Genomic DNA, 27,232 nt, shown 5'->3' with positions numbered 1-27,232 from the left:
AATGCCCTACTACATTGGAATTCGGAGTAAGGCTAACGTTAGCAGGTATGGCAAATTATCTTAAATTGTGCTAAGGTCTAGAGGTGCCACGTAACTTTTTAAGGGATTGATTTGTTGCAGCTTTGAGCATTCTTTAAAAGAAAAAAGCTCGGATCCCTGCAATGATTATTAAACGGATTATTTATGCTTATTATTCTTGTTGTAGGTCAGTTCTGGCAATAGTAATTCCACTATATTCAAACGTACAGTCAAACGTAACTTGCGTTTGATGTCAGGGTGTTTGTCAGTTTCAACAATCTTTATTTGCATTTTATACTGTTACAAAATTATGATAATTATAATCCACGTGACTATCTGGTAATCAATCTAACAAAATATATACAACAAAGTATAAGAGCTATATTGTTACCACTGTTTGAGTTTAGAGATGGCTTTACGTGACCAGGTCCTGTCGGGAATGAGCACTAGCAGTAATTGAAAAGGGCAAATGAACCGGGTCCCTTTTAAGATCTATATTCAGCTGCATAATTTAGCAGCGGTAAACACACACTGCAGCAGGTGGGACAATCAAAACCTTACCTTTATGGACTGGTGGCAGTTACCTGGCTCACTGTTGCATTCTCAGGCCTGCACCAAAAAGAAATAAAAATAGGAAAGAGAAGGCCTGAGATGCTTATTTTCGGTTCTTGTTAAAGGTGAGGATCTCTTTACCCTGGACTGCACTCTCCCAAGAGACGCATCTTGTGATCCTTTGCATTGCACGCAGGACCGGAGAACCCGGTCTTCTTATGCTGCAAGTGCACATCTCATTTTCTGTGCACACTGCAATAGTAAATGGTGAGCTTTGGCGCTGGTTGGCAGTCCGACAGAAAGTTTTTGTATTTTTTCTTATTTTGCAGCTGTAGGATGCGGGTGGTCCTGTACCCATTCTGGGCCCTGCATCTGATGGAGAGGGGAAATAATGTATTTGTGAAAGAAAAAAAATCTGTCTGACCAACAACACTGGGCAGGGGTGTAGCTTGCATTGGTGCAGGGACACCAGGGCTCAGCGGCCTGAGGAACCCACTGAACCATGATTAGTGCTGTATTTTATAATTCAAACTGCAGGCTGGGGGCCCATTTCCATCCTGGCACTGGGGCCCATGACAAACTGGCTACACTTTTGACAGTGGGTCCAATACAGAGATGCGATATTACAATTCAATGTAATTGATTTTTGTTTTTATGATTTCTCCTACCACATTCAGCAGAAGGACTGCGGCTGAGCCACAAAAGGAAAGAGCAAGATCTGAATCTTTCATAAATGTAACTAGTCACTTTTCCCCTCTGATTTCTGGAGATATGGTTTTTAACCCTTCGCTTTAGTGTGTTCATTTTCTAGACTGCACCATGGTGTCTTTGCACCTTCCAATAGCTCAGCCAGCATGCTCACTTTTAGAATGTGTGAGTTACAGGAGTCTAGATTAACTTGATTTAGGCCATGGCATTAATTACATATGCCATGCCCATGTAAAGGACTCCTGGTCATTCTCCTTTGACCATGCCACATTTGGAGCCGCCCCCCCTGCTACACATTTCTATCCTACCTAAAGCCCTGAGTTTAGGTAGTACTGTTAGTGTTACAAAAGTATGTAAGGTTACTGCTGCCTATGTTGCGGGTGGAAAGCACATACACCACACAATGTTTGTGCAGTTGTCTTTGAGACCTACTGCTAAACCGTTTTTCGTGGCTCAAGGTTTTCTTAATCTTATCTCTGCTGTTCATGTCTAATTTAATCATCCATGCCTCCAATTAACTATGAGAGTGGCCCAATATCTTGCTTTTATAATTCATCTATGGAAGGAGAATGAACTGCCTGCGGACTTGCACCCACCTGGCGTACAATGAATTGTTTTAATTGTCTGATTAACATTTTGTGTGCCATCAATTGGTTGTAATAACTTTAGAATATCTTTTGTCATTTCAATTGTAAAAGAGTACATAGGTAAGTTTTCTCTCGCAAATGCTTAACAGTGATTGATTAAATTATCTTTACAAAATAGTTGTTTTGCCATGTTTGTAATGCTTTTACTCAATTAAACCATACATTTGATTTGATAAGACAATCTGGACGCTTCTTGTTCTGTTTTTGAGGTTTTAGCTATTGGTAATCAAGCGTATCACAAATGCATACATGTCAGATAAATTGATGTACCAAAAAGACAATTTTTCTCTTGCTACTTGTTAGTGGATGTAAGGTCTCAAGATTTGACCATTTCTGTCTCCAGTTTAGAATTAGGAAGATATGATAAGGTCTGGATTTTGAAAGAAAACAAGTGATTTGACCAATTTGATTGCAAATTGTTTGAGATAACTGTGGTATTTCTTTATGAAAATAAAATGAGTATGGAAGGTGCAATTTTGTAGTAGTTGTTTACAATAATATAGATTTGAGGGGGGATGCATGGGTGTATTGATCTTTTTTTCAGTTGCAGATAGAAGTCTACCAAGAAAAACTGTTCATATCAGCAGGTAAGTTAATCAGAGCTATCAACAAGGAAACCATTAATAAAGCTGTTTGCTGCCAGGTAGGTAATGCAAAACGTTAAGCCTCAATAGTGTCTTTGTGTTCGTAATCTTCACACTGAGGCAATGGAACAAAGAGTTTGAGTTAATCCGTATGCAGTCAAGGGACTCTGTAAATAGAGGTGAACAAACCTTTCCCACCATTTTTTGTGATCTGCTAACAAGTCTGTATTCTATGTATAGCATGGTTGTTAGATATTGGGCCTCAAGTTGGCAAATGTATGCACCATGTCAAAATAGGGAGCACAGTTCTAGTCAAGGTAAGCTAGATACACACTGAAAGATAACATGTGCTCACCATCTGGTAGCTTGACACAGAAGTCAGGCTTATCTAAAGAGGCAATGTGTTAAGTATTTATGCAACAAACACACACAGTAACACAATAAAAACACTTCACAGGTTTAGAAAAATAGAGAATGATTTTAAGAATAAAACAAACACAAAATGAATACAAATCTAATTAGTAGAACTGAGTTATGAATTTTCAAAGAATAATCCAAAGATAGTGCTTAGAAGTTAGTAGTGCTGAGGGGTTACTTGAGGTCGCGCTAGATGGGCGAATCCAAAATTCAGGCCAACAGCAATAGAGTGCAGGCTGGCTACAGGACTCAGGCAGGTCCCGCTGACCGAGTACTTTGGATGAAGCAAGCATTGACATTGAAGGCTCGATGCAAGGAGGAGCTGTGTCAATCCCATGGATGGAGGTGAAGTGTCGGCGTCTATCTTCGCAGTCGATAAAGGCTTCAGCATCGAACACCTTTACGATGCAGCCACTGAGTTGTCGTTTAGGCGCACAGTCCATTGAGGCAGTGTCATCGATCAGCTCCTGCCTCAATGGCCAATGCGTTGTTCCGATTGGCACAAAGCAGTCACTAAGTAGATTTTGAAGCAAAAACAGTTGTAGAACCCACTTCTGAGGCCCACGACTAGATTGGCTCCTCAGGGCAGGGAGGACTGACAGATGGCAGAGTCCAACAGCAGTATTGTACAATGTCTTTGAAGGCCCGAGACTGCAGAACATGGGACAGGTCAGCATGCCCTTGGAGTCATTCTGGGGTCAATTGAGATTGGTGTAGTCCTTGTCCTCAGCAGGGCAGAGATCCACAGGGCAGCTCCAGCAGAGAAGCAGAACAGTCAGTCAATCCTTGTAGCACAGCAGTCATTACTCATGGCACAGTCCTTCACAGGTCCAGTAGTGTACAGTCGTGGTAGGTTCAGAGGCCCAGTACTGATACCCAGTTGTGCCTTTGGTGACTTCAAAGCAGACTCTTGAAGTGCACAGGTCCCCCTTCCAAGCCCTGGCTCCAGACTATCAGTAAATGGTAATCAGCCCTTTGTGTGGGGAACTGGACACTGCCTATTCAGATGTGTCCGCTCCCTCATCTCTTCCTGCCCAGGAGGACCTATCTGAATGCAGAGACGTTCCAGGTGACCTACTCTTCCTGTGTTTTGTAGCTGTCTAGAGGGAATGCACTAAGTGTAGCGGTCACCCACCCCATACTTGTATTGAAAACAGGCCGCAGGCGCTCAGGGCACTAAGAGCAGAGAAATGGCAACTTTCTAAAAGTGTCAACAAACGAAAAGGGGGACCGAGGAGCGTATTATGGTCCAGTGCCCATGCCCCTCATTGCAATATATCAAAACAAACAGGAGCACACTGTTCCTAAGGCGAGGTGCAAAAAGTCCCCCAAATTCCTAATGGAGAATATAAAAAGAGAAAGAAAGAAAAAGTGGCAGAAATCTTGTAGGAGGAACCCAATGGTAGAGGGGGAAAAGAACAAATATTATATCCTGTTGCCCTCACACACCCCAAAGAGTGTCATGCTTCATCATCAGACATGTTCCTCCTGGGGCTGGTGCTGCAATTCCCCACTGGTCCCCTGAAGGGTCACTTTATCGGAGATTTTTTTTATATATATGCCGGATGATGCATGTGGGTCCTATGTGAAAGAACAAGGTGCGTGCATAGTAATAAAAACTGCCTGGGGGTTACCATAGAGATTTCAAATGTGGTGATACCCTTAATATTATTAAAATGCCCGTAGGTAGAATGTAATCCCTCAGGGCACATTGTGCCCGGGTGTATTAGGTCAAAATGTTTCGCGCCAATGTCGCTGCTAAGGTCATTGGCGCTTCCTCAGGACCAACATAATAACCCAAAAATGTATTAAAGGACTCTCAGTGTATGTCAGGGCGGGATCGCGGATGTATACCTTGCCCTGAGGCCCCAATGTGAGAAGGGAGCTGCTCCTGATTTCAACCTAGGAGAGAAAGGAAAAGTGTAAAGAGTCAGCATCACACTAGCTTGATGCATCATATGGTGCCACAATCGTGTGCACATTATACCACAAAAGAAAAGTAACTGACACACAGGATGGGGTAAAGAGATTCTATCTTAAAGCAGAGCCATATAGGGCATTACAGGTTACTAATGCCCTATATGGCCCCGGCTTTGGAATCAGGAGAGGCTCCCTTCTTACATTGGAGCCACATGGCAGGGTATAAATTAGCGATTCCGCCCTGACATACACTGAGGGTGCTTTAATTCATTTTTGGGTTATTTCTCACAGGCACATCACACTATTGTCATTATGTTGCTCCTGAGGAAGCTTCAATGACCTTAGCGGCGACATAGGCGCGAAACATGTCGAGCTAATACACCCGGGCACAATGTGTCCTGAGGGATTACATTCTACCTACGGGTATTTTAATACGGTCAAGGGTATCCCCACGTTTGAAATCTCTGGTAACCCCCAGGCAGTTGTTATTACTATGCACGCACCTTGTTCTGTTGCATAGGACCCACACACCTGCATGCATCATCTGGCATATATAAAAAAGATCTCCGATAAAGTGACCCTTCGGGGGACCCGTGGGGAATTGCAACGCCGGCCCCACGAGGAGCAACATGCCGGATGATGAAGCATGAAACTCTTTGGGGTGTTTGAGGGCAACAGGATATAAGACTTGTTCTTTTCCCACCCTGCCCTTAGGGCTACCCAGGGCCTACCTTAGGGGTGACTTCTGTTTAATAAAAGGGGAGTTAAAGGCTTGGCTTGTAGTTTTAAATGTAAAGTCAAAGTGGCAGTGAACTGCACGCACAGGCCCTACAATGTCAGGTCATTGTTTTTCAAAATGTCTTACTGCTCTGAAGAAATCATTTTAACTGTGAAACACGTGTTGGCTGGCTGTATTCATTTGGAAATGATCAGGAGCAACAAACACATCCTTGTATATTTTGACAGAGATGGCTGGACGAGGAATTTTGGATTTCCAAACATAAAATGTACACTGTGCATATAAGATATGAGTAACATGGACTATAAACCTATAATTTGCAATTGATATATATGAATATTTATTATCGTGATATTTTTACTGGATATTGTATTAAAAGTTGATAAATCAGCTGTAGGAGTATCAATCTACTTGTGCCCAAGCTATACATTGTTACATGATCTCTGTCCCAAATCAACACAGATGGAAAGTACCTACATAAAATCTCCACATTTTAAAACATGTTTCCGGAGGACACATTTGAAAGTATTGAATTAAATAAGTTCACCTTCAGAATTGCATTTTAAACCCATAGCTTTTTAGGCTTCTCCAATGGAGACGTGACGCAAGAGGCACATTGTTGCATTCGATTTCATAGAAATCTTGGTAGGTAAACCTACCTAACATCCTCCGTAACCCATCTTGGTGTCCTAGCTTGCTTAATTACTTAGTGCAATTTGTGATGAATGTTTTCACTCTCTTTAAAATTCCAAAAGTACCTGCATTATTTTTCAGATGTATGCAATACAGTATGCATTTTGCTCAAAGAGTGCAAAACCTGCTTTCCCATTAGCGGCATAACATTCTTTTTCAGACGGTCATCCGTTCCACTGCATACTGATCAGTTAAACTACATTTAAGAACTGTAAAATAAGCCTCAGCTCCAAAAGTATAGGGTAAACTTTTGGATGAATATAATGAATGCCACCCCCATACACATTGCTGCTTTGCTGTAATCTGTCTTATGGATTTGCCATGTCGTTGAGCCAAAGCTGGTGAACTTAGAGGAGGAGAGAACCAGTCGAATTTACATGGCCAAGCGTGGTTGCTGTTCATGGCCCCGACCAAAGCCAAATGGACGCTTAAAAGGATTGCAGTACACAATCTTCAAGACTTTACTGTAGGAGTTTTTAATCATTAGGCTTTCTACACTAAGTGACATAAATACAACATAGCTTGAGTCAGAATGTCCAGTTGTCTGAGTATTGGTGTATTAAGGTTAGTATCAATGGGGTGAGGTAGGTGTGGCAATTTGCAGTGCAGTAACATGTTTCTTGGGAATATGGGTATTCACTTAGTTATTCCACAAGCCCCATCCACGTCAAGGCTTATTTACAGGGCTGTCGCTTTCCCATTTTTTATAAGATGTAGTTGTAGCTTTAGTGATCATCTCAATCGTGTTTAGGTTCGATAACAAGCTCATTGTAGTGCTGAAGTATGGCCACACCAATAAGATGATGCTGTCCAGCTGGCAGTTGAATGGGGTAATGAAGGATAGATATCATTTATGTGGCACCTGATCAATGCAAAATCAACAAGACCTTGTCTTGCAGTTTTTTTGTACGAGCATCATAAATCCCTTGCTTGAAAAGAAGATTCGAGGGAAATTAAAGAAATAGGATTATTTTGTGCCGTGAAGTGGTCCTTTGGATGTAATTACAAGGCTTGTATGCATACAGTCAAAGTACATGGAGAATGAAGATAGGGTTTATAATTCATAACAGTTGTAAGGTCGGGTGTGTTTGGCTGGAAAGCCCTTAACAATAGTATCAGCAGTTTTGCCACCTGGCAGTTGGAACCTCAGACTGAAGTTTCCTTCCATGCAGCTTCATAGACTAGGACTGGTGAGAGATGGGTTTGTATTGAATCATGTGCTAGAGTCTTGTAGGCCCCATCATTTTCATTCTGTCATGGGTTGAAGCTGGTACCAGAAGGTGACCTTACTTATAACTACGGCTCCCGGTTTTCCATTTTAACCGATTTTTACATATAAATACAGACGGGAAACTATTTTTCCTTTGTCTGTATTTATAAATATAAATGGTGAAATACTGCCAAAACCGATTCAGAAAAAACTGCTGCACAGCCGTGCACCAGCTCAGGGTTGCAATGCCCCTCTGCCTGATGTAGATCTGTGGATGCACTATGCCTGCCCCCAAACCCCTGCTGACATTGCCTGATTAGTTTATTTCTCATAATCGTGGTCGTATCTACGTGTCCCAGTGTGAGCATAACAGCCCCCCCTCACCCCCCCCACACACACACTTTAATGCTAGTGTAAGCGACAGGGAGCGTGCAGATCTATGTTTTATTATTTGAGTAGCGTGGAGTGAGGGAGGGGGAATGGTCTTTTGTAGTGTCAACATTCCTTTAAGTGGAGAGGTGAGCGATCCTTCACAACTGAATCACACTTCTCATCGCTGCTTTGAAACTTGTTTTGGGCTCTACATCTGGTCAGGTGTCGTGGTTTCATTCCTGACTGTTGTTAGGTGAGAAACTACAGCTGTACGGTGCTAGTGCAGATCCCCTCTACGTGCTGCATGCTATGTTCCTCTGTTTATTGATGTTTAAACTTCTGACTTAACACCAACTAACAAGTAACACTCAGTCAAAAACCTACTCATAAATGAGGGTTGAAAGATTGCGTGTGCTGTTTGCAAAATCAATAACGGGACACCCTTACGATAGTTACAGTGTTCCCATCAGAGTTCCATCCTGTACCGCCCTTCATCATTTGGGAAAGCCACCATAAGTACACAGGGAAACCCAATGTACGATTTGGCACAGCATGGTGGAAAACAATGCCCAATGAAATTATGACAGGTAGGTATCAGGATGTAACTAGTAAGCAGTGCTAAATAATGAAAATAAAAGAATTTTTCAAAAAAGTGGTGATGTTAAAAAGGGGTAGAAGAAGGAAAATAGATTTATTAGCAACCTTCAACTCCCACTCTCTAAAAACAGTGCAAAAAGGTAGTGTCAGCAAATTACTACCTCGACAGTTTATATAGTCACGGTCGACATGTTTCTGCAGCTTTTACCTGTGCCCCGGGGTCACTTGCTGCTTCTTCAGGACCTATCCTGCTACTGCTTAATTAGTGCATACTAAACAAGGAAACTTAAATTAAAATAAATGTCACCTTAGATTCTCCCGATGAGAGGACCAGTGGATTTCGCAAAACAGCACACACATAAAAAAGAAAAAGAGAGAACAAGCCTATTAGCAAAGCTCTCGGGCGAGACTCGAATACAGAGCACAGTCTCGCAGTTAATGGTTTTTAATCCATCCCTTTCCACACTTATTTTGAGATAACAACTATTCCCAAAAGAGCCCGATTACCACTTGTGTAAAAAAACACTCACCCCATGTTATGGAGAATGTTGCCCCACCTCACCCGGCCTTAGCTCAGGTACTACGGAGCCCCGCTCTGTATGAGTAACAAACACATATAAAAAGAATCAATTGAAGGAAGTACTGTTAGGTCAAGGCAGGCCACTCGATATAGCGTGGTTCACAGAGGCGTCTGTTACTGTCTGTTGACTCACCTTTCCGTCGGTACTCCAGACGTCCAACTGGGCTGTCTGTGGGAGGTACCGGCGGTAGGAGTCCAGTTACTTTTATAAGCTATAGATCTTGTGAGCCTACAGGCACATACCGGAGAACGGGGACGCGCCGCCGCGCTCCTTGCTACTAGCGTCAATCAGTCTTTTTCCGGGTATTCCAGAGGAGTGTTCCGATTGGCTGACGCGGAGCGTGACGCGGTCGCGTCGCGCCAGGAACTATGGGCTCTGTGGTTTGGAACCCTCGTGTATAGTCTGACTAATCAAATCTATTGTATAAAGTCTAAAAGGTCTCATAATCTCCCAATATTTTTAACACGCAAAATCGGCGTCATCACGCAAATTGTCGTGACGCCCTCGCATGGATAACAATTTTTTTTTTTTAAAGTTTATACAACGTTTAAAACAGCATGGCGGCAACTTGTAATTGACATAGATAGAAGCGCCAACTTCAAGACCCCATGTGTCTCCTTTACAAGGTCTCAATCTATGATGGATGTCCATATCATGTTTAGGCTCTTAGCACATCCGGGTAAGGCACAGACAGATCTTGCCTAGAATGGCCATTATAATCGCGCTACTCCTGCGCTGTATCCATTGTAATGGACAACAAACTACTGAGCATCCACGCACCCAGGCAGCGAACATATTTTGTCTCCCTTAGTCAGCAGGCTGGCGGTGCTCTATCTAGAACATCTCCTCCAGTCTCATTCATCTCGTTCTTTAATCTGAACAAAACATGTGTAACACACGTCATACACGATGTCCACAATTGATAGGGCCCCCTCTGGTACCATATCGTAATATGGGAGTAATACTCATAACCCACTCGCCATATAATCATAAGGCACTCCTACTCATGGGAAGTAACAGATATACCTCACTCCGGGCATATCATTCATTCATGTGAAAGCACTGATTATCTGGTGCCTCTAGCTCTTGAGTGACATCCAAGGAATATCTTCATTCAATCCCCGCTTGTCTGTCCCCAATTTGTGTACCCATCGCTGTTCGCGCTGGAACAGGAAGCTCTTAGTGTCGGTGATATGGGCTGGTATCAAGGGCTGCTCTATCACAGTCCAGTGCAGCTCAGACGACATATGCTTAGCTATTAAAAAGTGGTTCGTCAGTCTGGTCGACTGTCTTGAGCACCGAATGGAGCTTTTATGTTCACAAATGCGTGTCTTAATTTTGCGAGTAGTCATTCCCACATATCTCTTATTGCATGGGCAGCTAATTAGGTACACTAAGTTGGAGCTGTTACAATTTGTGAACCTTCGCTGCTCCCACGGTCTCCCAGTCCCTATATCAATAGTTTGGGATTTTGTTGTGTTCGGACAGGCTGCGCAGTTCCCACAGGGATGGTGTCCTGTGGCCGCAGGCATGTCCCATAATGTACCTAAAGCTCGTGGTATTTCCCCTTTGGGACGCGTGTGGACCAGTCTGTCCTTTAAACTCTGCCCTCTTTTAAAGGCAAACAATGGAGCTGGAATAGTGTCACCTCCAGTATTCAAAATGCACCAGCGTTTCTTTATTATTTTCTGGATAGCATTTGATTGCGTAGTGAAAGTGCTCACACAGGTCATTCGATTTTGAATGGGTTTAGGTGGCAATATCTCCAATAGCCCCTCCCGGTTGTTGTTGGAGGCTCTCTTTTTTGATTTCCGAACTAGGCCTTTGGGATAATGCTTTTGTGCAAGATCTTCTTTTAGGCAATCGGCATGATATTCAAAACGGTCTTTAATCGAACAGTTTCGTTGTATGCGCAAAAATTGCCCATAAGGTAAATTATCTCGAAGAGATTTGGGATGACAGCTGTTATAGTCTAGTAAAGAGTTACGCGACATCGGTTTTCGGTACAGCTCTGAGGCCAAACCAGTAGTCGTGGGTGTAATTAGTAGATCGAGAAACGCTAGATGAACTCTACTCTGCTCCATTGTGAAGCGTAGAAAGCGATTTCTCTCATTCAGCCATTCGTGGAACCTTGTTAGTTCTTCTTCACTCCCTCTCCAGATCACTAAAATATCATCAATATACCGCTTCCACAGACGCACCTGGTCTGTGAAAGGGTTATTGTCCGAGAAGATGTGCTCTGATTCAAAGTTATGAACATACAGATTCGCTAACGACGGCGCAAAAATGCTGCCCATGCTCGTTCCACTGACTTGAAGATAGAGCGAGTCTTCAAATTGGAAAAAGTTCTCCGTCATGGCTATATTAGCCAGAGTCATTATGAGATTGACGGGAGTGATGGAATCTAGATCTCTCTCTAAGAGGAGCATTTAGATCTCTCTCTAAGAGGAGCATTTCCACTACTTCTAATGTCTCTTTCTGTGGGATAGAGGTGTACAAACTCTCCACATCAAATGACACTAAGATGTCAGTATTACGATCAATATCAATGTCTCTCAACAGTCTTAAGACATCCTTAGTGTCTTTGAGATACGTGGGCATTGCACTTACCATTGGCTTTAAAAACACGTCGACAAAAGTCGACAGGGGTTCCAAAAGGGAGCCGATCCCCGAAATGATAGGGCGACCTGGTGGTGGACGCTGGGGTTTATGGATTTTGGGTAAGTGATAGAAGTAGGGAATTCTCGTGTTAGCAGTGCAAAGGAACTGTCCTTCTTTAGCTGTTATCCAGCCCTCGCTGAGTGCTTCCTCCACTATCTGTGCTATTTGCCTTGTTAATCTAGCAGTAGGATCTATGGTCAGCTTTCGATACGCTTTGGTGTTTTCTAGTTGGCGAAGACATTCTTGCCTGTAGGCATCAGAGTCTAGTAACACCGTAGCCCCGCCTTTATCGGCCGGCTTGATGACCAAAGAGGAATTGTTAGCTAAACTCATGACTGCATCTTGTTCTCCTCGTGAGATATTCTGAAAAGGTCTATGTTCTCTCTCGAACAGTTCTTTCAGATCTTGGTCTACAGCTTCTTCAAACGTGATAACTTTAGCTGGCATCCCTACTGTAGTGGGATTAAACGTTGAAGGTCGTTTTAGGCCAGTGTTATCGTCTCTCATAGTCATTTGGCTAGAATCCTGTTGTTTGTGTGCAAACAGATAGTGTAATCTTATTTTCCGATAGAACTTGCCCATCTCTATTTGAGTGAGAAAGGGATCACTCCTGTTTGTGGAGACGAAGCCTAAACCTTTGTTCAAAACTTTCTCTTCCATCACTGTGAGTTGGTGCGAGCTAAGGTTTATTACGATGTTTGACCGCTCGACGTCCCGGCTTGGTCCTGTCCTACTACCTTCCCGCTCCTCAGTCCCATTGGCTGAGCTGGTGGTGGAGGGACGCTCCAGCGCACATGACCTTGTTGCGCCGTCCGTTGGCGTCCTCGCCCTCTCCGGCCAGACCCTAAAAAAGGCTGCTGACCATAATTTTGAAAGGTTTGGTTTGGATCATACATCCCCATCATTGGAGGATAGGGTCCCCAAGGTGAGGGTTGCCACCAAGGTGGTGGTGGTGGTCCAAACTGTTGACCATAACCTCTCCAATTCCTCCTGTTGTTACCTCTTCCTCTCTGTTTCTTGGAGGGGTCCCCCTGTTGAGGAACTTTAAAAAAAAAATTTTGTTATCCATGCGAGGGCGTCACGACAATTTGCGTGATGACGCCGATTTTGCGTGTTAAAAATATTGGGAGATTATGAGACCTTTTAGACTTTATACAATAGATTTGATTAGTCAGACTATACACGAGGGTTCCAAACCACAGAGCCCATAGTTCCTGGCGCGACGCGACCGCGTCACGCTCCGCGTCAGCCAATCGGAACACTCCTCTGGAATACCCGGAAGAAGACTGATTGACGCTAGTAGCAAGGAGCGCGGCGGCGCGTCCCCGTTCTCCGGTATGTGCCTGTAGGCTCACAAGATCTATAGCTTATAAAAGTAACTGGACTCCTACCGCCGGTACCTCCCACAGACAGCCCAGTTGGACGTCTGGAGTACCGACGGAAAGGTGAGTCAACAGACAGAAACAGACGCCTCTGTGAACCACGCTATATCGAGTGGCCTGCCTTGACCTAACAGTACTTCCTTCAATTGATTCTTTTTATATGTGTTTGTTACTCATACAGAGCGGGGCTCCGTAGTACCTGAGCTAAGGCCGGGTGAGGTGGGGCAACATTCTCCATAACATGGGGTGAGTGTTTTTTTACACAAGTGGTAATCGGGCTCTTTTGGGAATAGTTGTTATCTCAAAATAAGTGTGGAAAGGGATGGATTAAAAACCATTAACTGCGAGACTGTGCTCTGTATTCGAGTCTCGCCCGAGAGCTTTGCTAATAGGCTTGTTCTCTCTTTTTCTTTTTTATGTGTGTGCTGTTTTGCGAAATCCACTGGTCCTCTCATCAGGAGAATCTAAGGTGACATTTATTTTAATTTAAGTTTCCTTGTTTAGTATGCACTAATTAAGCAGTAGCAGGATAGGTCCTGAAGAAGCAGCAAGTGACCCCGGGGCACAGGTAAAAGCTGCAGAAACATGTCGACCGTGACTATATAAACTGTCGAGGTAGTAATTTGCTGACACTACCTTTTTGCACTGTTTTTAGAGAGTGGGAGTAGAAGGTTGCTAATAAATCTATTTTCCTTCTTCTACCCCTTTTTAACATCACCACTTTTTTGAAAAATTCTTTTATTTTCATTATTTAGCACTGCTTACTAGTTACATCCTGATACCTACCTGTCATAATTTCATTGGGCATTGTTTTCCACCATGCTGTGCCAAATCGTACATTGGGTTTCCCTGTGTACTTATGGTGGCTTTCCCAAATGATGAAGGGCGGTACAGGATGGAACTCTGATGGGAACACTGTAACTATCGTAAGGGTGTCCCGTTATTGATTTTGCAAACAGCACACGCAATCTTTCAACCCTCATTTATGAGTAGGTTTTTGACTGAGTGTTACTTGTTAGTTGGTGTTTAGTACTTGTGAGGGACGTAGCATTCTTGGTCATTAATACTTTCCCTCTGACCCTCCCTAGTGAAATTTGTAAACTTCTGACTTTTCAGAAGCATGAGCGTTCTAAACGACCAGGGTATCAGAGTGCACTATTTCGAGATTTAAGTTTTTAGCTGCAGGGGTGGGAGGCTAAGCCGGGTGTGTATAGGGAAGTCCACAAAATAATAAATCGCTGGACAGGATAGGGTGCGAGATCAGCATGTAGTCCTGAACTTATAACTTTTATCAAGAATTACAGACACCGGTGGTCTAGTTTGTCTTTATTGTTTTGGAACATTGCACGTTGTAGCTATTACAGGACATCCTTCTCAGTGTTGTACTGAAGATCATTTTAATACCGAAGTATAGGAGCTCCTAGGAAGCACATATAACAGATCCTGCTTTGTATACCAATAATTACAAATGTCATGAAAAGTGCTACACGACTATCGGCGGGTTGCAAAGGGAAACAGCTGATATGGTCCTCACGGACACTGTCTCTAGGAGCTTTTTTTTTTTGTTGAAAATCTGTTTATTAGCAGAGTAATCAGAGCAACTTTACAGTATCAGTACCAAATATCATATTCAGGAGGAAGGAAGCTCCACCAGGCACAGTACCTGTATGCATATTACACATTTTACTTTTGCAGCAGTTTCAGATAATTAAACAAACCCCTTAAGAATGTAGAGAATCCCTCCCGCCGCCCACTAACTAAAGTCCCACCCCAGACACTCCTGTTGTTCATATGTATACATTAGTAAGTAAGTAAGTACCAGGACGTACCCAATAAGCAGATTAGTTCCAATATGCAGTTTTCCACAACCAGGCAATGGCTGAGGCAATAGTACCACGGGGTATCCTGTGTTACAATCTAGTGCAGCTTTCTTCGTGCACGGTACATGCAGGTCTATCTACAGCAATATACAGTTCAATTTACGGTATTGAAATATCAGACTCTTCCTCACCCCCTGTCTCCAACCTTCCTAGAATAGTAAACCAATCTAAGGAGATCTGTGTTTTTCGGAGGCCTCTGCGTTCTTCACGCTGCAGCGCTTCACCCTCTGCTTTGCCCCAGCGTATCATGTCCGTTTTCCACAGATCGGGGTCAGGTGGTTTGGGAGACTTCCACCTCATCGTGATGGCACGTTCCGCAAGTAATATGGCTATATCAGCAAAGCGTGCGGCTACGCTTCTCTTACGCGCTGTTGGGCCCAGTCCTAGGAGCGTGTATTCCAGGGTGAGCGTCTGTGTCAATGCGCCTGCGTCTGTAAGCGAGTCATGAACAGTAGTCCAGAAATAACCCAGTTTGGGGCAGCTCCACAACATATGGGACAGTGTCGCATCATCCATAGCGCATCTAGGGCAGGTGTCAGTGGCATTGGGGAACATTGCATGTAACCGGCGTGGTGTTAAGTATGCTCTGTGTAGGACCATTAGTTGGATGAACTTAAATTTTGGGTTCCGGGCCACCTTTTTGGGGAATTGAAGGATCCGCTCCCATTCCTTGTCCCGCAATGGCCTCCCTATATCGCCCTCCCACTTGGTTCTGAGAGGTGACAGTGAAACCGCCCGCCCCGTCCTGATGCTAGCAGTGAGCCATTTTGTCAGATGACTTCCCGTTCCCATGAGGTAGTGCATCGTCAGTAAGGGGTTCGTGGGCGGCTCCACTCCCCCAGGCGCCCACCTACCTAAGACATAGCGGCGGACACTAGCATGCAAAAGGAATGATCCCCCAGGGATGCCATACGTGGTCCTGAAGTCTGCAAAAGACAGCATCCGCCCCTCAGCAAAAAGATCTCCTATGTGTGTCACACCTGCGTCGTGCCATGGCGTTAGTGTTTGTGTTGTAAGCGGTCCCGACCCCAGGGGTATACCCAGTAGTGGGATTGTAGGGGCGTATGACGACAGCGGAGCCGTATACTTCATCGCCTTCCGCCAGTAGTATATTGCAAGTCGGAGAAGCGGTGAGGTGTCACTCGGTAGCACCGAGCGGGGCAGGAGCAGGACATGGATCCTCCCTTTAGTGCGATCGTCTTCCATCATGTCAATCTCATGAAGGTTTCTACCAGCAAGCCAATAGGCCAGCCATTGCAGTTGGCATGCAAAGTTGTAGGCCCTGAAGTCTGGGACTCCCATACCTCCCGCGTTGGCTGCGAGTTGTAACTTAGCGAGGCCTATGCGCCTCCGTCCTTGTCCCCATATGAGTTCCGTAAGGAGCGTGTCTAGTGTCTTGAACGTCGTTGCAGGGATCAGAAACGGTAGATTTGTAAAGTAGTAAATGAGACAGGGAAGCATCACCATCTTGGAAATGGCGATCCTGCCGGCCACCGAGAGAGGTAGTGACACCCAGAATTGTATCTGAGATTTAAGTGTCCTCATAGCCCTTCCCAGGTTGCCGTCGATCATCATGTCGGCTTCCCTGTAAACTTGTATCCCGAGGTAACGGAAGGTAGTATCCGCCATCTGAAACACGTGTGGCGCAAAGGGCAGTGGCGCGGTCGAGTCGGCGGTGGCAAAGGTAAACCCGTAAGACTTAAGTTCGCTTATGGTGAGGCCAGATAACGATCTAAAGTCCTCAAATATAGAAGGGATAGGGTCAAGGTCGCCTCGCACGTTATGCCGATACAGGATAATGTCGTCAGCATAGGCAGACACTATATGTGTTGTCTCACCTCTCCTTATTCCACAATGGGGGGGCCATAGTCCGGAGTTTACAGAGCAGCGGTTCAAGTGCCAGAATGAAGAGGAGCGGGGAGAGGGGGCAGCCCTGTCTTGTACCCCTTGCTATGGCTATGGGATCCGAGCTGCATCTGGATGTGCGCACCCGGGCCGTTGGGCGTGTGTATAGCAGCAGGACCCATGCTATATACTCCATAGGTATTCCGAACCGCGCGAGCACAGCGAACATGAAATCCCATTTGAGGGAATCGAAAGCCTGCTTCAGGTCTAACGAGATGCATCCTTCAGAGCCTAGGGCCGACGGATCTCGCAGCATCAGCTGGGCCAAACATCTAAGATTCATGGCCGTGCTCCTGCCCGGGACAAACCCGCACTGATCAGGATGGATCAGTTGTGGCATGTATTGTGCCAGTCTTGTCGCCAGCACCTTACTCAGGATCTTATAATCGGTATTAAGTAGAGATAAGGGTCTGTAGCTAGCCAGGTGTTGCCCATCCTTACCCGGCTTCAAAAGGGAGGTTATCAAAGCTTGGAGGGAGGACTGTGGTAAGCCATCGGTCCGTAGCGCTTCCATATAAATGGTATGGAGGCGCGGGGCCAGTAGGTCCATGAATGTGGTATAGAACTCGGCCGGTAGGCCGTCCGTCCCAGGGGTTTTGTTTCTCGGAAGCGCGCGCATTGCCTGCCTAATCTCCGCGATGGAAATGTTACGCTTTAGGTCGTCGCTTTGCTTGTGAGTGAGTTTGGGTAGTTCTAAGTCCCTCGTGAAATCCTCGAATGCAGCCTGTGAGAGGCAGTTGTGTGGGCTGTAAAGGGTGGTGTAGTAGTCCTCGAATGCGGCGTTGATTCCTACTTGGGTCGAAACTAGCATGCCGTCTTGGTCCAGTACTTCTAAGATGGGGTGGTGTACAGGGGAGTCACGTATGATGCGGGCCAGCAGAGCGCCCGCCCTATCAGCCTGTGTGTGTTGTCTAGTTGTGTATTCCCTGTAATCTAACAATCTCAAGTCTTCTAGTAGCTCGGCGTGTTTCACATGTGCGTCCTGCAGTGGCGTGAAATGTGTGTTCGTGCCCGCAGCCTCACACTCCAGTGTTGCTAGCTTACCCTCCACTTCTTTCAGGTCTGCAATGACTGCCCTCCTCATGCCCACCCTAGTGGCCATCGCCTCCCCCCTGATGGAAACTTTGAAGGCGTCCCATTCCATCTGTCGGGAGCTGGCAGTGTCAGTGTTAACGTCAAAATAACCCTCGATGGCATCCCCCATAGTGGACCTGAAGACTGTATCTTCCTTCAGTTCTGTGGGTAGTCTCCAGGTCGGGATTGGGGTCATCTGTCGGCCCCATTGCCAAGTCAATTCAACAGGATTATGATCGGATAGGGTCTTCCCCATGTGCTGGGCCTGAATAACCGATCCTAATAAGGAACGGGAGCAAAAGATTCGGTCTATCCTAGTGTGGAGCCTGTGAGGTGGGGAGAAAAAGGTATATTCCCTGTCCTGCAAATGTGTACTGCGCCATACATCCGCTAGATCCCATCCCTCCGCCCACTGTGCCAGTGCGTCCGCCTGTCGCCTGCTGTTCGTGGCGTAACCTGTCCAGGGCAATGTCCAACACAGCATTAAAGTCTCCTCCAACCACCCATTGAAGATCCGCCAGGACCCCGTTGACATTGATCAAAAATTCAGATTGTCCCGAGTTTGGAGAATATACACAACCAAGCACAACAGCAGCCCCATCTAGTAGGCCCTTTACAAATACATATCTACCCTCCTTGTCAATTCTTTGCTCTAGTGGCTTAAAGGGGACAGAATTACGGAGCCAAATAGCGGCCCCCCTAGAAAATGCAGAATAGGACGTAGCGAAGAATTGGCCCTTCCACTTCTTATGCAGTTTCAGACGTTCAGCACAGTTCAGGTGCGTCTCTTGTAGGCATGCCATCATAATGCCCCTGCGGTTTAGCTGGGCAAGTATCCTGTGCCTTTTATGAATCGAGCCCATGCCCCGCACATTCCAGGTGCACAAGGTATAAACATTAAGTGGCCCCATGTCTGGTCGTGTAGTGCGGCAAGAATGAGTCTGTGGGCACACGCGCCCGGTACATCGTATTGTAGAATAGGAGTGTCAAACAAACAGTTAATCCCTGAACACTAAGGTCCCCAGGCCAACGGGCTTGAGGTCCGAACCGTGACGCCCAACAGGGGCAGAAAAAAAAGTTGTATACTTGTAAAGCGCACAGCTGCCCCAGCAAAGGGGCGTCCCGGCGCTGTATACCGCTGGGGAACCCATCCTGGCTTTCCCTGTGAGATGGTCCCTCCTGGGCATCTCCAAGGTGAAGACAAGCATCCCCGGCGCTGATGGGGCTGTAAGTGGAGATTAAGCAAGCTATTGCCCAGAGTTGCTGAGTGGGATCCATGGTTAGAGTAGGCACCGAGGCGAGAATTATCGAGTCCGCTGACCTTGGCCCAAGAAGTCAAACAGTTCCACGTGCCTGCGGTGGGGGGCGCAGACCACTGGCGCCGTACTTGTATCGGCCTGCGGTGACACGGCGGCCCCTGGTAAATCAATACCTCAAGCAACCCACCTGTGTGCAGGGCAAAATCCAGTCAATACATTACCACCCGGAGTGCGGTCATGATGGTGATTCTAAAAGTCGTCTGCTGTCTGCGCCGTGATCTTGGGGAAAAGTTGTATGCTGTCCGCCGATCCCGATATCTCTGTGTGCGTATCAGAGTTGCTAACCAGGTCTCTGGCTGTGTCTGCATCATGGGCAGCGAGTGCCGCCTTCGTCAATTGCATCACCGGCGCGGAGTCCGCTGGACAGTTCATAGCGGTCGCATCCGTCGGGGCCGTCCTCTGCGGTGGGGCTTGTCCAGTGTCCGGAGCGGCGCTTTTCCGAGCTGGGCGATTCCGACGGCCTTCTCCTCTAGCTGCCATAAGTGGGTCTTGCGAGGTCGGCGGGGTCAGCGTCACTTCCATCCACTCTGCCGCTTCTTCGGGCGAGTCAAAGAAATATGACTTGTTGCTGTGCAGTACTTTAAGGCGGGCAGGGAATAGCAGGGCATATTTTAAGTCTCTCTCACGCAACTTGCGTTTCACCCCCAAAAAGGTGGACCTGGCACGCTGTACCGTAGGCGTGAAGTCAGGATACACTGAGATGTTCTTGTCTTCGTAGCGAATCGGTGCCTTTTCTCGGGCCACACGTAGCACAGTGTCGCGGTCCTTGTAGTGAAGGAGGCGTGCGATCAAAGGACGTGGGGGCGCACCCGGTTGCGGTGGTTTGGATGGTATTCTATGTGCCCTCTCCACGCTGTACAGGGGCGTAAGATCTTCCGGACCCACCAGTTGACGGAGCCAGTCCTCTACAAATTGGGTAGGGTTCCTCCCCTCGCTGCGTTCTGGAATGCCTAAGATGCGGACGTTATTGCGGCGGGCACGTCCTTCCGCATCGTCCACCCTCTCCCATAACTGCTTGAGCTGTTTTTCTACGCCTTCCAGTTTCGTCGAGTGTTCCGTTTGTTGGGGTATGAGATCATCCAGTGCAATTTTTTGTTCGGAGACCCTCTCTGCAAGTTTATTATGATCTGCTCGGAGCAACGAGAGACCCACCGCCATGGTATCGACACGTGTTTCCAGCGCCTCTCGTGTAGCTCGTATCTCGTTGAGGATAAGGTCTAGTTTGGCATCTTGCGACCCCTTCCCAGTCGGCGGGATAGCGTCCATATTCGAGGAGGAAAGAGGGTCCTCCGAGCCGGTAGATTGCATGTCCGTCGATGCTCCGGGGTCCTGGGCCCTGCCCCTGTGTCGTCCCATCGACCTTGTATGCAGAGCGGCGTCGGGGTGGTCGCGTTTCTGTCCGCTGAGGATCTCCACGCGGCATCTGGTGTCTTAGCGGGGAGTGCAATAGGAGCGGTGTCTCCTGGCGCTGAGGAGGGTCAGCAGTGATGTAGCAGAGGTGTCACGCCTGGACCGTGCGGCGGCGCTCCGCTGAGGAACCCCCGCGTAACCACCGCGGTGGTCCTGGCGTGGCGGCAGTTATAGGTAAGGGGCCGCAGGAGGGGGACGGGACCGTCAGAGGCAAGACAGCGGTGAGGCACCCCTCACCTGTCCCAGCTATGACGGTTTCGCAGTCAGAGGCTCCCCACGTGTGCCCCATGGCAGTTGGGCCCCTCGACGTTGTCCTGGTTCACCAGAGGCAGCGTGGTTTCAGGGGTCGTGCTGGCATCGTGTCGTTTCCCCAGAGCCGTACGTCCCCCGCCTCTTTCAAGGGCTGCTGGTGATGCCGAGATATGCTGTGACCTTGACTGGGCTGTTGGTATGCGGGGCGGAGGCAAGATGGCGCCCGCATCACTGCCTCGTCGCCAAGGCCCGTTGGGCCGCCGCCGGTCGTTCCACGCAGTCCTGGCAGTTCTCAGGGCTCCGGCGTCCTCCCTGCAGCTCCCTCAGCGTTGTTTTCTCGCCAGATGCAGGCGCCCCCGCAGCAGCTCAGGGGGGGCGTAGCGCAGTCCGGTGCTCCTCCGGACGCTCACCGGGCAGCCAGTGCAGAGCGGGTCTCGGGGGGGGGGCCACCGGTGTACAGGGGGCCGGGCCGGGGTCCGCAGGATCAGTCGCTGGTCTCCCGGCTGCGGTGCTCACAGTTCTGCGCCCCAGTGCACTCCCGGTGTCCTGCCGGCGGCTCGGCAGCAGTCAGCAGCAGTCGTGCCCCAGGGCCAATCGAGGCCGCGGCTTTCCTCCGTGCAGGAGGCCCCATTGGTCGCCACAGCTCGCCGAGGCGGTAGGCGGCATCAGAGGAGGGTATCTCGCCGCCACAGCCCGCCGCTTGTCCAGCACAGGTCCGGGCCAAAGTCTGAGGTGGGTTGCGTAGAGGTTAGATAGGATTAACAGCTAGTATTACAGGGCTGCGGACGGAGCTACTGAACTACACGTCCGCCATGACCGGCTCTTGGCCACGCCCCCCCTGTCTCTAGGAGCTTAAACATGTGCTTGTACTACAATGGCAAAGGTTTCAGATGAATGTAATAAGTATACACAATTTGGCATATATATAAATCTCTAACAACCGATTGCAAGCGTGCATTGGCTTTTTAAATAAATGTGAAAAAATACTAGCTGCAGCCTCTTGTTTTGGTTGCTATAAAAATAAATGTGGGTAAATATATGAAAAATTAACAAAAAATAAATATGGATAAATACAGACGGAAATGCTAAAAAATAAACCAGAATACCGGGAGCCCTACTCATAACCAATGAAACACACTTTCCATCTTACAGCTGGGTATTCCATGCCCTAGGAACAGGCTGACTCAGGTACTTGAAACTATTTAGGGCAAAACAGAATGCGATTTCTGTAGCTTGTGATTGGTGCAGCACAGGTAATGGATAAAGAACAAAGGTTCGGGAAATTATTTGTAGGCCCAAGTTGATCCCTTGGTCTGCATTCAATATGTCAGAGGGCGCTCTCGTTTATTTGCCTGTCATACACAGGTTCAGCCTGCCTTCAAATGCTAATTTAGAAAAGCAGAGGCCAGGGAACAGTGATGTAAACAGTCTGGTTTCCCTTTGGAGGGTGAAAACTAATAGTTTGTTAGGTTCCTGCTGTGCTTTCTTCCATATTGTATCTTATCCCATTGACACCTTGTATTGTCATCCCAGTACCCAATTTGATTAAAGAAATCATGGGAAATTCTAATGTATTTATGCCTCTATAGCCTAAGGGGATTGAGGCCTCGCCTCTCACGTCTCGTGGTCATGAATAAGACAAACTGTTATTCGAATTCTTACACCACTCTACATTGGACTTGGAGTCAATGTACTTATTTTAAAATATGGGAGCCTCTTTCTCCGCTATGATCACCCTTTTTTTTTTTATTTGCCAGAAACGTGCTCCTTTTTTGAGGCTTGTAGTGTATTATCCTTCTAACTTGAATGGTGTTTGCATTAACCAAATGACATGGATGGAACAACGGCATGTCTGATTATCCCATACATTAATAGGACGTAATTACCGCATGAGAAAGGAGTGTTCCTAGCATCTTTCAAGTTGGTGCTCTTTTCACTACGGGATGTGGATTCCCTGTCTGATTTCAATCTGGGCCATAGGGGTTCCTTAAAAATCAGTAATTAGCAGGGGTATCATTAATTCCGTTCCCAGTTTCCCTGGTTTTTCCTCAATTCGTCTCATTTTTCACCTGGAGGCTGCAACTGCTTTAAGAAGGTGCAGTCTCTGATAGGAAGGTTAGATCTCCTGATTTAAACAGATCTCATAACTCCGATTACCAGTGCTTTTGGAATAAAAAGGAAACCTAGAATGTGGGCCTCAGTATACTACTCTATCATTCAACCCTATACTTTATTTCACTCCGTTTCCTTCTCTAATTTGCTGAATATCATAGTCCTGCCACCTGATACATAGCATTTCATGTCCCTCTCTTTCATCTATCACTGCCTCGCCATTTTTTCGTCATTCTTTATTAAATATTAATTTATCCTTTATCTCACAAGCAAGGATGGGATTGAACATCAATGTGATGTCATACTGGCTGCTTAATTTGAGCTCGTGGTTGAATATGGAGTCCCACTGGCACGCATTGTTGGAGACCGGTAATTTAGTTTCCTGATCTGTCTTTTACCTGGAGCAAGACCGGGAAAACCACAAAAAGAGGAAAGAAAGAGAAAGACCAAAAATAGTAACAAAGGAAGTATGCAGGTGATAAAAACAACCTGCAAGAGTAAAATAAAGGCAAAGGGAGTGTAGGGTGGTGGAAGAAAGAAGTAAGAGAGGAAAGCAAGACTATGCAGCCTTTGTATTTGTCAATCCTGACATTCAGCAACACTGGCTGTGGGCGTCCAGGAAAAGCTGGGGGCACCGGCACTTATTTTACAAATCAAACACTACGTAATGGTGCCCACCTTTCACACCAAAGTGGCCTGTGTTTGTGCAACTAATGTGGTGTTCGCTCCTGATGATGTCACGACAGGGGAGTTTGCACCCAAATGTGATTTTGCTTCTAAGTTGATACCACAATTCTCATTAACTTGCACCCAAATGTGATTTTGCGCATATGTTCCATGCTCCTAAATATTTTTCCACAGTTCCACTGATGTATCTTAGTGCCGCCTTACCCAGATATTGGCTCATACTGACACCATTTGCTCTGTAATTTATGATACCCCATGTCCTATACGGAGTATGTTCCGGAAGATCAATAAGCATGTTTTTGTGTGATCTCCTTATGTCCGTCAAACCAAAAACAAAGAGCTCTGTAAGAGATCAGATTTCAGAATGCCCACATCTCAAATGTCCTATTTTTTTTTCTGGTCCACCCACACTACCCTCAAATACCACAAAGACTGAGCTCTGACTCCCAACCAAGTAATCTTCCTCAGTGACAAATATCTCTCTCTTTTTTTTAACCCACGAACATTATGTCCCCAGACAACTCCACTTGCCTTTTCTTATTAGCAATGAGCATTGTAAGTAGCTAGTCTGTTCCGTCGGCAGAAATATAAAGATGATTTCAGCTTTCCCTTCCTGCAGGGGAGAAGCCAGCCCAGCAGAACATAGTCCTGGAGCAGACACAGCCAAACACAGATTCCTCGCACAAGGATCCTACTAACTGGGAACTTTCTCCTAAAGATGACAATTATATTCAGTTCTATCCCGCCTCAGAGAAGACACAGTCCCATTTCTTCCTATTCCACCGTGTAGGAAACCGAGCTCAATTCCCTTGCTTACTCATTGCCTCCAGCGTTGAAATAAAGAAGGGCAAACTGATATAAACTCTTCCAGACACTGTCTCTTCACCACAGATTGGTTTCTCCTTCAGGTGTGGCTGCTTCCACCAGCCAAATCTGTGTTCTTGCTAATCAAGGCCCTTTTCCCTGGGAGCAATCATAGTTTCAGAGTAGAAGTGACCCGACGGGACCTCTTACAAGGAAACAGAAAAGGCCATCTTCAGATGAATGCATTAGAGGAACAACCTTCAGCAATTACCACAAAATAATACGTATGAAATTTTCCATATAAGGAAAACACCAAGCAGACCATGAGACAAGCATTCAAGAGGGCTGCTCACCAAGGACCGAAACCAATTCTCCAAGGAGCAGAGAGGACAGGGAATAATAAGAGGACTAGGTAAGACCAGGTTCCTCTGTTTAACTTTCTTTGCACACAGCAATTTATTGGAGTGAGATTATTTTCGCGATAACTGCAGAGGCTGAAGTTTATCCCTGAATCAGCAAGGAGAAGATCAAATCCAGAGGTATTGCAGAGGACAAAGTCTACCTCTGGATCAGAAAAGACCTTCCTGGCAGTGTGGCTGGGTGTGACCTTAGGGAAGCAACAAAAAATCCCACGGATAAAAGTGCTCTAACTTCTTTTGAATAAAGTCTTATACCATGTGATCTTTACTGGTTTGTCCCTCAGTCGCCCCCCTTGTTCTGACCACAAACACTAATCCCCTGTGAGAAAAAGCATACCAACTCAGGGTACTGTTACGAGGAACAGGAGCTACACAACACTCTGTATGACAATAGGAAGGTCAAGATCCAATGTCTGGATGTCAATTTCTACATTATTACCTTATACCCCTGAGGTCAACTAAGCCTTGTACCACGGTTTGGGATGTACACAGTGATACCATCTCTATTGACTAAGAGCCTAGAGCTCACCTTGCTCCACTTCCCCATATCGCTAGAATCACCCACACACCTCTAGGGCAATGAAACTAGCCAGCATAAATCAAGGTAATCTGTACTATAATCTGGAAAACAGATAGTCCTATACACACTATCAGAATACTGTTAAAGGCAGCACTCCCAACCCTTCCAGTAGCCAGCACTGCCCTTAACCTTCATCCCAATTCTGCAGAAAGTAAAACAGCAAGGACTACAAACTAGGAACTTGACCAAGCAGGAATAATTCACATGCAATGCAATTACTGGCCTCATACTTTATTTTAGACATTACTACTGGCTACAGCACGTATTTCTTATCCACTCTCCAAAATGAACTGCTTGGCATCGAAATGAGCCCGGATCAACCGCATGAGATGATACTAAATCTGCAAACCAATTTCTATCTTTCCCACAGGCACTGTTCTCCAGGACTACTCTCTTAACCCACTTTCCACCTAAATCAATACACCTACTGCTTAAAACGTCAACCCACACATACTAGAATGTTTCAGAACAGCCCTTAATGCATACTACCTCTGATGCACACCACACACCCTTTGATCACAGATTGCACGCACAACACATCCTATTACAACACTCTCCGGCACCAGATGACCTTAGCACAATTAGAGCACTGTGCCCGAACAAGAAATCTCGGAATAATCACCTATCAAACCAGTGGCCATTCTCCAACACATCAAGGCTATCCTCTTTAACTGAAGATCTGTGGGATCTAATGCTTTTCCATACCTACCCTAACCCATCGCGGTAGGCCTGAACTTTGAATTTACCCAGGTCCACTGCGACCTCAAGTAACACCTAAGCGCTGTTTGCTTCTCAGCACTACTTTTTGATGTATTCTTTAAAAATGTCATAACTCCAGTTCTGCTTATTGTTTTTTTTGTCATATTGGTCTTGTTATACTCCTAGAAATATAATCTTTTGCTAACCCTGTGTGAAGTATTTTTGTGGTGTTTTCATTGTGTTACTGTGTCAGTGTTTGTTGCCCAAATATTTTACACATTGCCTCTTTAGATAAGCCTGACTGCTCTGTGCCAAGCTACCAGCGGGTGAGTAAAGATTATATTTTATTGTGTATCTGGTTTACCCTGACTAGAGTGGTGGTTCCTTCTTGTCCAGGGTGCATACTTTGCCAACCAGAAACCCCATTCCCAACAAAAAATATCCAAAAAGATCTTGAGTTCCATGGTAGTTTATATATTTAGGAAATTAGTTATGACAATATTCTCTTTCTTATACAAATTGTTGTGCATCATTGCAACAGAAAACCAAGAAGAGTCTTGTGTTCTGGGTGGTTATTGATCTCAAACCTCTTTGATAATCAAAAGAGAAAAAAAAAATCTGTTTTCTTTACCCCAAAGGAAGATTACAGCGTAACATTACGGATTTTTAAATCCATATATGCACTGAAGACCTGAGTCTACATATTCTATTGTTAGTCACAAATCATCACCTGAATGGCAAAAACTATTTAGGAGTATGTGATTCACTTAAACATATGTGTATATGTCTAAATTCCGCTTAAAGAGCAAACCCAGATAAACTTAAAGATTTCCATTTGTGCAAAAACTTTAAAATATCCAAAGATAGCGTTCATTACGTTGAGGTAGATTTACAAAAAAGTCATGCAACTCGTGTGTTGCATGAGAGAGAAAGCAGGACAGTGCCAAATCTACACTGATATGGCAGTATCCTGCTCTCTCCCACGTGCTGGCGCACAATCTGACTGCCTA

The 27,232-nt window shown here is 46.0% G+C and overlaps 1 protein-coding gene across 5 annotated transcripts in view; it reads left to right on the top strand.

The window, feature by feature from the left end:
- LOC144762776 (uncharacterized) overlaps positions 1–27,232 on the top strand; it is a 258,546-nt gene that overhangs the window by 187,172 nt on the left and 44,142 nt on the right. For 3 of the 5 annotated variants that reach the window (XM_078648027.1, XM_078648024.1, XM_078648028.1), the window contains one exon: positions 2,470–2,512. The exons of the other annotated variants lie outside the window; for them this stretch is intronic. In XM_078648027.1, the coding sequence (XP_078504153.1) occupies positions 2,470–2,512 (43 nt within the window). The remainder of the gene's footprint in view (positions 1–2,469; positions 2,513–27,232) is intronic. 5 annotated transcript variants of the gene reach the window in all.

Source organism: Lissotriton helveticus, chromosome 6 (genome assembly GCF_964261635.1).
Source record: "Lissotriton helveticus chromosome 6, aLisHel1.1, whole genome shotgun sequence".
Taxonomy (NCBI): Eukaryota; Metazoa; Chordata; class Amphibia; order Caudata; family Salamandridae; genus Lissotriton; species Lissotriton helveticus.
This window is presented reverse-complemented; position numbering and strand designations above follow the sequence as displayed.